The 13,162-nt window shown below is 42.5% G+C and overlaps 1 protein-coding gene across 1 annotated transcript; it reads left to right on the forward strand.

Moving 5' to 3' along the window:
- Positions 1–1,729: 1,729 nt before the first annotated feature.
- GPR39 (G protein-coupled receptor 39) lies at positions 1,730–12,928 on the forward strand. Its single transcript, XM_010308115.2, has 2 exons — positions 1,730–2,957; positions 12,718–12,928. The coding sequence occupies exons 1-2, from the start codon at positions 2,096–2,098 to the stop codon at positions 12,786–12,788; spliced, it is 933 nt and encodes a 310-aa protein (XP_010306417.2). The 5' UTR covers positions 1,730–2,095; the 3' UTR covers positions 12,789–12,928.
- The last annotated feature ends 234 nt before the right edge of the window (positions 12,929–13,162 follow it).

A 13,162-nucleotide genomic window follows, 5' to 3' on the forward strand; every position in this document is an offset into this window, starting at 1 on the left:
CTCAACCTCCATGCCACAAAGAGGCATTAAGCACATTTAGTTGGGGAGAAATGTCTCCCTCTAGAAGATAGATTTTTTTTATAATCATCCATAATAGGGATTTTATACCTATCTCTGGAATACTCACTGCTGGTTTATCTAGTCCAATAACCTATGTAAGTTTGGGGTTTTTTTTTAAACGGTCTCAGTCTATGAGTATCCACAATTGTCTCTTTCCTTCCCATCTCCTTTGTGGCACTAGCTCTTTATTAGAAAGTTAATAAACTTTGTGTATGTTCTAAAGATAATATTGAAAACTGCAAAATTGTGTTCTGCATTTTATAATTGGTGTGGAAAAAAGGGGGAGATCTAATCCTATCCGGCCTTCTCTCTCTTGCTCTCTCCCTTTTTCCCTTTTGATGGTAAGCAGCAAATTTTAATTAGCTTCATTTCCACAATTCAGTCATGCATATGTAATCTTTGTTCACACTTCTATAAAGTAAAATTAAGTGAAAGAAATTGGGTAATAATAGAAAGCTTGTCTGAGCAGAACAAATGTGAATTATCAAACATAAGGAAAGATGACTGGGAGTACAGGGCTTGAAGTTGTGCAAGGTTTGAGGTGATTTTTCTGAAACAGGAATGCATAAATAATGCATAGAAACAGGTGCTGATTATCCTGTTTTGGGCATCTTTTGTTCATTATATACTTGGGCTGCTGAGGTACAGTGATAACCACTGAATGTGAGGAGACTGCTTAATAACAGCTTTCTAATGTTTCTCTTTTATCATGAGCTGAAAGTGTCACATGAGCTTGTCTAGTTAATAAAAATCACTTTGTGAACCCACTGTTGTTAGATTTGGTATTGGAGCAGATCACTGTGCTGGGCCTCTCTCTTGATTATAGCTGCAAAAGCTGTTCTGCCGTTTTGCATTGTAATTTAAAGGTTTCCTAATCCATATACACACCCTCTAATTAAATGTTTCCAGAGGTTACCTTGGGAGCCTTCAGTGCTATGGTTTGAAACTAAAACTAAAGAGTGCATTAAATTCATTCCCCCTGGGGTAAACTACAGGAGGGGGAAGTACGTTTTCATCCCCTGCTACTCCAGATTTTTAAAAAGCATCAGCATGATCAGGATTCCTAACTTCATTATTATTGTTATCTAACATGAGAAGATGGAAATTTAAAGGGACACAATTGATGTGTTTAAATCTAGAGTTCAGCTTATTTTATAACTTCTGAGAAGACTATTTACAGTCGAACCAGTTATTTTAAGAAGCTACCAGTTCATCAGCAACAACCAAAACCCAGAACCTCCTGTTGATGTAAATCAGTCTGTGGCTGCACAAGCTGCGTAACAAATGCTGCTGCGGCAGATGCCGAGGTCTTCATTAAAGGAAATGTAGTGAAGCATGTTGGTATTAGCGCCTACAGAAGTAAAGTCTGAAGCTCAGTTAATGTTAAACTCATAAGCAGATACTTTTTCTTCAGCACCTGTTCACGCATTCAGCGTGACCCCACCAACCTAACAGCTTTAGGAGAAACACCTCTTCTTGTCTCTGAGAAGTTCCTATTACAGGAAGTGAATTTCAGACTTGGGTGGTGTTCTTTTTTTTTTTTTTTTTTTCTCCTAAACCTGCTTTGCTGCCAATGACTAGGCATACCCAGGATTTACGTTAATGGTTAACAGAGCAAGCTATAACCACCAGAAACTCTAACTTCCTCCTACTGAGGCTGGGACCAAAAGCTGCCTTTGCTTGCAGAGGAAGACACGAGCCTTGAAAGGAGAGCAGTTCACACCACAAAGGGCAGGAGAACGGGAGCTTCACTCAGTAAAGAAAAGAGGAGGAAAATCCAAAAGGAGCAAGAGGTGTTTGCCTTAAAGATAGGTAAGACCTGAAACACTTTCCTGCTCGGCTTATTGACTCAGTGGCTGTTGCTAACAAAACCCAGAGGTGTGGCTAGTTGAGACGCATTTGTTGTACCTGACTGCTCTGACCTGTGTGTCTCAGTCAGAGGGGCAAAGTGAGAAAGGATCTATTTGCTGTGAATTTGAACGTCAGAGAGGGCAGGAAGGCTCTTCCTTCCTTCCCCTCCGCCCAGGGGCTGCTCATGGCAGGACAAACATCCCCTTCAGACTGTTCTCACCTCATTGACCAAAGCCACATCCCTGAGTTTGAGGTGGCTGCTTGGGTCAAGATCACCTTGGCTTCAGTGTATGTCTGCATCTTTATTGCGGGCATCTTGGGCAACAGCATCACTATCAAGGTCACTAAGATCCTGCAGAAGAAAGGCTACCTGCAGAAGGAGGTCACGGACCACATGGTGAGCCTGGCCTGCTCTGACCTGCTGGTCATCTTGCTGGGCATGCCCATGGAGTTCTTCAGTGCCATCTGGAGCCCCTTTTCCACCCCTAATGGCAACATAGCTTGCAAGCTCTACTACTTCCTCTTTGAAGCCTGTAGTTACGCCACTGTGCTGCATGTGGCTACCCTCAGCTTTGAGAGGTACGTGGCTATCTGTCACCCCTTCAAATTCAAGGCAGTCTCTGGACCCCGCACAGTGAAGCTGCTCATCGCCTTTGTCTGGGGGACATCTGTCATCGTAGCTCTGCCCCTGCTTTTTGCCATGGGCACAGAATATCCCCTGGAAACCATAGCGGGCTACCAAAGTATGACTGCCTGTGTCAAGCCTGTGCACCACCTCCCTGAACTGAAGCACAATATGACCATCTGTACCAGCCTCTCCTCCAAGTGGTCTGTCTTTCAGGCCAGCATCTTCAGCGCCTTTGCTGTGTACATCGTAGTACTGGGATCTGTCGCCTTCATGTGCCACAGCATGATGAAAACCCTGATGATCCACAAGGAAGGAACTGTGGCAGTGAAGGGTGGACTAAGACACCAGGAGCAGTACCTAAGAAAAAGTGAAAGCTCGGAGGGCAAGAGCTCCAGGAGACAAATCATTTTATTCCTGGGTAAGAGCCCCATCCTACTCTGCTTCCCCCCCCCAACCCCCGCCCGCTTTCCACACGGGAAGGAAACCCAGAAGCCTCCATTTTGTCTCACCAAATTCCACCAAATGGGGGATGTATGGTTTGAAACTGGTGCAAAATGAGGAGGAGGGATACTTTTGGTTGCAATGATATATTTTAAGAAATCTGATTCCCCTGCATGTTTTTGACTCACTCTTTTTGTCATTAGAACAGGTGGGAGGGAATAAGGAAAAATCCATTTACTGTCTGCTATTTATGTTGTTTGATTACACTGCATACCTACATGCAGCAATATGGGTAGCAGGGTGTTGCTGCTTGACCTTTGGGGTAGCAATAGGCAACGGTTGCCTGGATATAAAGTAGCTCTACTTGCATGTTTTCCCACTAAATTACAAATATGTGCATGTCTAGTAAGGCTCTTGATGGGAGGGAAGACTCTTGCAAAATCTGAAGCTTGTCCCACTCTGAAGGCATGTCCCTGTTAATTCAGTGTGCTCCCTGGAGAGTACTTATTTAGCCTCCGCAGTTGTGGCTGTGTTGCATCCGAGCATTAAGAAAGCTGGGCTGGAGAGTTGATTTGGTCTTGCAATTTGCTGTTGCCCTCTTTGAATTTTTTTCCTGGTTTTATTTGAAGGCCTATAACCTTGGAATTATGTTTGATTTTGATCTCTCTCACCACATTTGTCAGACAAAAACTAATCAAGCTGTCATTTCACCAACTTGGAATCTTTCTGGGCTGTGATCCATGTAGTCTCCACATTTGTTGATGCTCTTAGAGGCACTCTTAATCATGCTCTGGCTGAATTACTGCTAGTTCTTGTTTTGTTGGGTTGCTTAATGTGATACTGTATATAATAAATGAACCATCTAGAGTATGAATGTACAGTAGACCTAGCACTCTGTTGCTTTTTGGTGCTCTGCTGGTATTGCAAAGGAGGAATTGAAACTCATGGGTCTGTCCACTTCTACAGCTTTAAGTACTTTTTTTTTTTTTTTTTTTTTTTGAGTATTCTCTGCTTCCTCGTCTAGTCCTATTTTTGCCACAGTCTATGTTTGGGACATGAAGCTGCAGGGGAAGGAGCCCAGGGTGCGCCCAGCTCCTTTTCTGCTGCACCTGTATTAGAGCTGGGAACATGGTGAAAACCTGTCACACAGACAAGACGTATGACTTAAAGGTTTGGGGAAAGGGTGGAGCTGCACGCTGTACCAGCAGAGGTGCCAAAGGCTTCAGATGGGAGATGGGACACTCCAGGTTGTGCAGAGCTCTTCCTCATGCTCAGGTTGTACATGTAATGAAGAAATCATTTCCTCACACAAGGTGTCTGTTAGTCTGGGATGAGAGGCTCCATATCTGAGTGATTAAAAGGGCTCTTGGTATCCTTACTCCACCGAAAGTACTGATTTCTGGGGTAGAGGCTTAGCAGCTCATGCTAAATACAGCATGTTGTACAAAGCAGAAAAAGGGATGAGTCTCTACTCTTTAAGTTAAGTGCTATTGTGGGATCCTTAAATGTCTGTGGATCTCTCTCCCCTTGTAAATTATCATCCACTGCGACATTAAAGCCCAGTCTAAGATCCAAATCCTGTAACATGTTCTAGCTAGGTTGAGAGATAAAGGTAAATTTCAGTGGCTTTTCTTCCCCTCCTCGGTTATTGTTCTTGCTCGGTGATAGTCTAGCGTGGAATAGGGCAGACCCAGTGCCCTAGAAGTGTTAAAAAGCTAAATGAAAGTGCTTGGCTTGTCCTTTGTCTTAAGAGAATTTGCTGCCAATATCTGATGCTTTCTCGGTGCTCTCAGCTTTCTGGACCCAGTAGATACTTCCATGAATTCCCCAAAATTATTTCAGTGGCAAGACTCTTAATGCATGTCTTGCTAATTTACTTGGGTTGGGAAATAAATTAATAAACTGAGGAGGAAGAAACCGTAGCCTGCATCCCTGAGAATAATGCAAAGCAATTTAATTTGGAGATTTCATAAGAGTAATGCTTTAGGGCAGTTTTAACCCAGAAGAAATGAACATATAAATTGTTTACAAATCACTAAATTTAAATATAGTGATTTAGAAGTCATCTTTGTTTTTCATTTAACAGATGGGTCAAATTAAAACAAATACTTGCGCATTCCCAACATATTTCACTTTTAATGTGAAATGTAAATGACAGTATATAGCATGATGTCTTTGAACATCTAACAACAATAAAAACAATTTAGCATTTTCTTCTAGTTGTTAAAAGTGATAAGTTCTATAAAACAGAGATTAAATTCATAAATCTCCTGACGATGAGAAAAAGCTAAGTAGAAGGAGACACAAGAAGGAACTGATGCTTTTTTAGTGTCAAGTTATTGTGTGGCACTTAAGAAAATGAATTGTAAATGTTGAAAGTGAAAGACTACTTGCCATAAGTAGTATTGATGCTTGCACGATGGGCTCCAGATGGGGTGAGACCACTGCTGTGATGGAAGAGGAAGGTGACAAGGGCACCACTGTGCTGGACAGACTGAGCTCATGTGGGGAAGAGCTTTTGTCCAAGGAAGGTTGCTGCAATGTTCAAATATTTTGGCTTAAAGCCCAGATGGTCTGTTTGGGGATTTGAAGTCCTTGATATAGAGATGTCAGTTCCTTCTATTTCTGGCTGCCTTGGTGGAGAGGTGGGACTGGCCCAATGGCTGCAATAACAACTCTATGCCTGATGTACGGGAGGGGGTACTTCCAGGGGCCATTCAGCTTGAATTTTGGTAGATCTGCCCCAGTGGAGGAATGCAAATTTGTCCCAGTATTTTGGAGAAAATCAGTTCTGTTTTTATAAAGTAGGCTGTGCAGGGCTATTCCTTCCAACTTCCTTACCACTATTGCCGTTGGCTTCAAGAAAAGCATGATAGCACGTGTAAGTCTCTGCTTAATGCTCCTGCTCCTGAAATTAGGCATTTTGTGCTTTTGGATAGACTGGGGCACACGTCCCACAATCTCTGTGTGTGTGATTTATTTAATCATTTTCTGAGGCAGGTGGTAAAACTCCATTGCCTCCAGTGGGTCAACCCATCCATATAGGCAGCGTAGATCAGACTGGTTGACACTGTGTGGGTTACCTGTGTTTGTTGTTGTTAAAGCAGCTTTGTTCATGTCAGGACAGCAGATCTTCTAGTGAAGGGCTACATGGGTCTGGATGAGTGTGGCCTGTCATGAATAGCAGGGAAAATACAGCTGAACTTAATTTTTTGAGTGGTTCATGGCAGCTTTTGTTGATCAAAGCTTTTTCACTCCCAGCAGCAGAAACTGGATAGCTACAGTGCTTATGAAAATACTTGGCTGATGGCACTTTGATCATAGAATCATAGAATGGTTTGGATTGGAAGGGACCTCAAAGATCATCTAGGTCCAACCCCCCTGCTGCGGGCAGGGACACCCTCCACCAGACCACATTGCCCAAAGCCTCATCCAACCTGGTCTTAAACACTTTCAGGGATGGGGCATCCACAGCTTCTCTGGGCAACCTGTTCCCGTGCCTCACCACTCTAACAGTAAAGAATTTCTTTCTAATATCTAATCTAAATCGACCCTCCTTCAGCTTGAACCCATTACCCCTTGTCCTGTCACTACACTTCCTCATAAACAGTCCCTCTCCATCTTTCCTGTAGGCCCCTTCAGACACTGGTAAGCCACAATTAGATGTCCCCAGAGCCACCTTTTCCCCAGGCTGAACAATCCCAACTCTCTCAGCCTGTCCTCATAGGAGAGGTGCTCCAGCCCTCTGATCAGCTTCATGGCCCTCCTCTGGACTCACTCCAACAGCTCCATGTCTCTCCTGTACTGGGGCCCCCAGAGCTGGACGCAGTACTGCAGGTGGGGTCTCACAAGAGTGGAGCAGAGGGGCAGGATCCCCTCCCTCGACCTGCTGGTCACACCTCTTTTGATGCAGCCCAGGACACAGTTGGCTTTCTGGGCTGCAAGCGCACACTGCCAGCTCATGTTGAGCTTCTCATCAATCAATACGCCCAAGTCCTTCTCCTCAGGGCTGCTTTCAATCCATTCCTCGCCCAGCCTATAGTCGTGCTTGGGATTGCGCCGACCCACGTGCAGGACCTTGCACTTGGCCTTGTTGAACTTCATGTAGTTTGCACAGGCCCACCTCTCCAGCCTGTCCAGGTCCTTCTGGATGGCATCCCTTCCCTCCAGCGTGTCGACCACAACACAGCTTGGTGTTGTTGGCAAACTTGCTGAGGGCGCACTCGATCCTGCTGTCCATGTCGCCGACAAAGATGTTGAACAGTGCCGGTCCCAGTACCGACCCCCGAGGATGAAACACAAGCTTTTAATTAGGAGGTTTGATAACCTCCTAATGCTTGGCCCACCCAGACAGGGATTCATTCAGTCTTTGTGGCTACTTGATCTCATCTTTCTCCTGTGGCTGTAAAGGGCAGGGCAGTGATCAGAGGGCTACCTAAATGGTCATGAGGTGCAACTGGGGACCTCTTGCTGCTCCAGCACCTGAGCTCAGGCCTTTGCCACTGTATCAGAGAGCTCTTAAGAAAGGGTGAATTTGGAGACTTACATGTATTATTATATATATTATAACGGGGTTATAGCAAAAAAAAGAAGGAGAATGTAATGGAAGGATCATGTAAAAGAGAGATACAGCTAGTGTGATAATTATAAATCTTAAAAAAAGAAGGCACCTTCACAGCTGAAACTATGTAAGTTAAAAATCTTTAGGAAATGTTAACGGGTGGCCTGCTCACTAGGAAAGGGGAGCGGTATGGGACAAGCCTCCATGCAAGCTGCTTGTGGGGTGGGCTTCGGCACCAGCAGCTCCATGCCAGCAGTGCCTGCTCGCTGGCCATGGCTACATCCTTCTTATTCTGATCTGTAATATAAAACCATGTTTATACAAAAGTAGCTGTGTGGTTTGTCATCAGACTAAATCTGACTGACTTGAACTTGAACTTGTACTCTACAACGAAGTGAGTTTTGACTATCCCAGATGAAAAATTTATTGCTTCTAAAGCTTCTGTGATATTTCCCTTGGCAGCTTCAGTTTTGTGCTTCTGCTAAAAGCCTTAATTATTTTATATAAAGCAGCCTTAAGCCTACCACAGTAAATATGTTGAAATAAAAAAGTCCTTTAGTGTTGCTACATCCTCTGCTTTTCTTTGTATAAACTTCCAGTTTGCCCTTTGGAGCAATGCTGTTCGGTTTGCACAGCAGAGGGGTCCCACTGCATGAGGCTACTAGGCACTGTGGGTGCTTTGCTGTTTGCCAGCCAGCGTTTGGGCAGCACTTTTCTGTCTCCTGACCATGATGAAATGTCCATCCATCCTGAGCTCTTCCTTCTAGAAAAGAGAAATGTCAAAGTAATCTGGCTGCTATGAAAGTGTTGAGGTAGATGCATTAAAGCACTGCTATAGCTGCAGCAGTTGGCAAGAGTCAAAGCTGCAGGTGGACCTACCTAACTGGAGACTGGGCTGATACCAGCCTGGCTCCACCAGGTCCCCTATGCCAAGCAGGGCAGGTAATGCTCTCTGCTGTCTCTTTCCCATCACTATAGAACTGCAGCTTTTCTGCTGTGAGACCTTCTCATGTAAGACGAATTTTACCTACATGCCTAAACAGTAAATATCCTACAGCTTCTTTAATGTAGCAGGGAAGGGAATTCCTTATAATCTATGACAGTGCCTCCATCTGAGAAAGGCAGCGTGGTGGTGGGGTTTTTTAAATTTTTCTTTGGTCTAACATTTAAGTATGTCAAATACACTGAGTGTCAACCTGAAGACAGTAGCAGTGGTGGTTTTGTGTGATATGATATGGTACAGGTAGCTTCAGGTCTGGTATGTTTTACAGAGCAATAGCAGCTCAAGGCTTTACTGAGATGCTGGTAAGTGCCATAGAAGGAGAAACCCTGTCTTTAAATCCAAATAAAATGGGCAAAAGGGAAGGCCTGGAAAAGCTAGACAGAAGGCAGTGAGCTGACCAAGGCCGCAAATGCTATGGAGAGTCATGAATGCACCTGCTAGATCTTCTGCCCTATCTGCTGGGCTGCCTACTCCCTCTCCTGCCTTTTTGGTGGTGACTGTTAAAACGATGCCAGGCTATTCTATAACAATACCAAATGCCACTGTAAACACTATGGACACAGCTGTACCTGGCCATAAACTAAATCTAGATAAAACTCTAAGTCAGAAATTAAAAAGACCTCTTAGAACTTAAGATGGAGCACTGTTTTATTCCCCATATACTAGTGCTGGCAGATTAATATTTTGCTCAGAATAAAGGTATTGTGTGTAGAAATAGCCTTTCCAAAGATCACTAAGGTAATGTATTTTGTAAGGCACTTGGCAAATGGGTTTTCAGGAGGCAGATTACTTCAAGTAGTTGTGAAAAATACGTGGTTGTCATCTAGAGATGACTCAGGCACAGTATAACTTGACAATGGTAGGACTTCTGTTACAGGAAAATTAGATGCTTGTTCACAGGCTGGAAATTCACTGAGGTTTTTTCCTTACTGAAAAAGGTAAAGCTTGGGGATAGAACAAAAATTGAAAGAAAAACCTAATTGATTAGATTCCAGAACACAGCTCCAGCCCATGTTCTTTAAACTCGGCTTCATTGACTCCTCTTGGTTCATTTCTTTAATCATTCCACTCAGCTGCCTTTCTTCAGAGACTTTGTTGGAGAGGTGCCTGAAGATAAATACATTGTAGGCTGGGTGTGATTTTCATCTCTGTGTTTTATATGGCATCTCCATCCATATATTTCCCTGAGCAGGGCTTTGAATTACACAAGACAAGAAGGAGACTGAATGCACTTGAACAGGTAGCAGAGGCTGAGCAGGGAACGTGAAACAGACCAACAGACCAGGATCTGGCCATTCAGCTGAATGGGACACCCACTTTCTGTCACTAGTAAGATTTTTCTTTTAGGTGCTGCTTTCTGGAAAAGAGATAAAAGCAAAGGATTTACCTACTGGTGTTCAGTAAAATTTGCTTTCCTTTTCTCTGCAAAAGTGTTAACCTGGTGTCAACCACAAAACCAGTCAATGCTACTGAGTGCTGGTAGCAAAAACCGAAGCTCTGCTATTCAACAGATGACAGTGGAAAGGCTGCATTCAGGGATTATGGCTTCTTGGGGCAATTGTGTACAAACAACCTCCTCTGAAGAGCTGCGGGACTTCTGTTGATTTTAAAAAAAGTACATAGCCACAGTAAAATAGACTCAAGGCAAACTTCCAAAATCCAGATATCTGTATGTTGTTTTCCCACGCTGTATTTTAAAAATGAACATAAGCAGAAACCAGCATAATTTTCCTCCACATTGTACAGAAAGCAATTTATCTACTGCTGCTTTTAACTGGACTCATGTAATAGAAGATTGTGCTTTTGGCTTAAGTAGACATTCTTCCTTTCCTCCTACACTGAGGGATGACAAAATGGTACAGAGAGAAAAAGAATGGAAAAATAGGGACTAATTGAGGCCAGTACCCCCAGGGGATTTAAGACTTTTGTAGTTTTAATGGAAAAATCAATGTGTGATTACACTTTGCAGTAGAGTACTTAAAAATTGCTTCAACATGAAAAGTCTGCAGCTTTAAAAACAACCTAACCCTGTAAATGCTGTTGTCAAAGAACCAAATTCACCACTAGTGTAATCCACATAATTCTCCATATGTGATATCCTGGCAGATGTGGTCTCTGTGGACATGTGACTACTGCCTTTGCTTCTGTGCACTAGAAGCCCACGAGGACAATGAGTACTTTACTGGTGCTTAGTGAAAATTGCGGCCATGCTTCTGTCTTTCAGCAGATGCCTACAAGGAAACTGGTATTTCACCTGATCTGATAGTGAGCTATATGTGTTGGCGCACTGCTTCAGCCTAGCTCATCCTGTGGCACAGAAAGCACAAGTATCTTTCCACTTCTTTATGCTCTACCATCTGTGTTGTCCAGAGACTAAGTGGACAGCTGAGATTTCTTAAGTACTTCTGCCCTATACTTGCCTCTGCCCAAAGTCTTTAAGCCTCATTAAAAACTGCTCCCAGTGTTGGCCTTAAACTTAGTATTATTAATCTCTCTCTCTCTCTTACAAGTTGTACATAATAAACCTATTGGCCCTTGATTCTTCCGGCAGCCCTAGGTATATGCTAAGAGAAGGAAGAAGGGAAGTGCAGGCAACATCCCTCGCTGTGGCAGCAAGAGCCAAGAAACAGGCAGGGGGCTGCTGCCTTTGGGGAGCCGAGATCTGGCTGTCTCATCTCAGCTTCTGAAAAACACGATCTGTATAATGGCAAACCCTCTATAGGGCATATTTTCTTACAAGTAGAAGCCTTGGAAGCTGTCTCTTCAAAGAGTGAATACGAGAGCAGGAAGATTTATTTCCATCAAGGTGGAGAAATACAGATGTTGCTCCAGGTATGAAATGAGTTGAGGGAGATAGCCCTTAGACAGAATACAGCAGCCATACATGAAGTAACCCTGTCCTATTAATTTTGGTTTACTGACCTCATTCTTTGGTCAAGAGACTATTGTCTTAAGCATCAATTTTTCAATTTCTCTTGGTTTTCTTGCTATCTCTTCTGAACCAGACACCATCTCAAATGCAGATTGCTCTTGCAATTCCCCAGTTTCAATAGATAGGATTTATTTGTGGCAAGTTCACAGATGATTTATTGAAGTCTTCACCTGTGATAACTAAAGGCATTATCTATTCTTTCATTGTTTCATATTCCAATTATACCACATTTCACAAAATTAAATCTTTTGTTTTCCTAGCTGATGTTAAGACCATTATCTTTAAACAATGATTGCTAGCCTGTGAATTTTAATGGAAGAGAGCTTTAATATCTGAGCATTTATTAGTAATATGAAGCTTTCCATTTTATTCTACATAACTTCTTGGTTTCCTAAAGGCAACACTTGTGCTAGAAACTGAGACCTAACCAACTGCCAACCATTAGGTTAAATATTATTTTTTCTCCTTTCATTGTTGTGAGTTCCTAAATCTATAATTTTACTGGATAGGTAGTACATTTGAAAAACCAGTAAGAAAGACTTTTAAAATTATGATTTCCACTGAAGATAAACATTTAAGATTTCAACTTACATTTGGCATAATGTGCTGTAGCACTTTTTTAGCCTTTTTTGAGAACATGGTAAGCATGTTTATATTGCTAGATGCCAGCCCTATACTTAAGTGAGAAAGCAGTTATCTTTCTGATCTCTGTTGTGGATGCATAAGTAATATCAAGGTCAAAATATTATGGATTAAATGAGTCTGCCAAGAACCTCTTAATCGTATAAATAGTGACTTACCAGGAAAGGTGAAACTGAGAAAAAGGTTTGGTATTGTTATAAGTTAACTTTTCCTTGTTTCTCCTTAAGCTGTTTTTAGGCCTGTGGTTATTGTGTTTAATTCTCTCTTAAGAGCACTTACTATGTTTGTTTTTATGAATTTTTGAAAGAAGGTATTTAAGTTGAAAGTGCAGCTTATGGGGTTAGGGTTGGGGATCTCTCTGACGGCAAGTGTATGTTTGTTATGTAAACGTGTAGAGAGAGTTCTGTGACTACTCAAAAAACACTTGACATCTACCTGCACAGAGGTGTACACATGTAATAATTACCAGGAAACTAAACTTTATTCATGAGTATAAAGAAACCCAGACACAGAGGTGCATTAGAGAAGATAACATTGCTTAGCTATCCATCCTTGTCCTCACTCAGCATAAATGGCTTGCTTTTCTCACGTTTTGTTAGGTATCATCTGCACAAATATTCAGGAAGGCCTTCTGCTCCAATCTCTCGCAGAACCCTGCAAAAGAGCTTAGACAGAGCCCCTTTCAGATGGTAGTCTAAATATTTTGTCCCTATTCATATAGCATTTCTGCAAATCCACCTTGCTTTGTTCCTCCATATAATATTGCCAGCTTGCTTTTTGTTGAATGTAATGATTGTCTTACATAGCTAAAGGAGGGGCCACCCCACACTCAGTCTTTTGTTTTAGTGGTATATCTAGCATAGTGCTGCTGAAGGTGATTTTGATTTGAAGAAGTATTAGAAGACTGTCCTGATTGCTCCTTCCTAGAAAAATCCCTGGAGTTCATTATATGTGTACCCCTTCTATTACATTGCAGTAACTACAATTATTCTAGCATTTTTTCCATGAAGCATAAAATTTAAATTGTGGAACTTATTGTTGTGC

This window comes from Balearica regulorum, chromosome 6 (assembly GCF_011004875.1).
Source record: "Balearica regulorum gibbericeps isolate bBalReg1 chromosome 6, bBalReg1.pri, whole genome shotgun sequence".
Lineage (NCBI taxonomy): Eukaryota > Metazoa > Chordata > Aves > Gruiformes > Gruidae > Balearica > Balearica regulorum.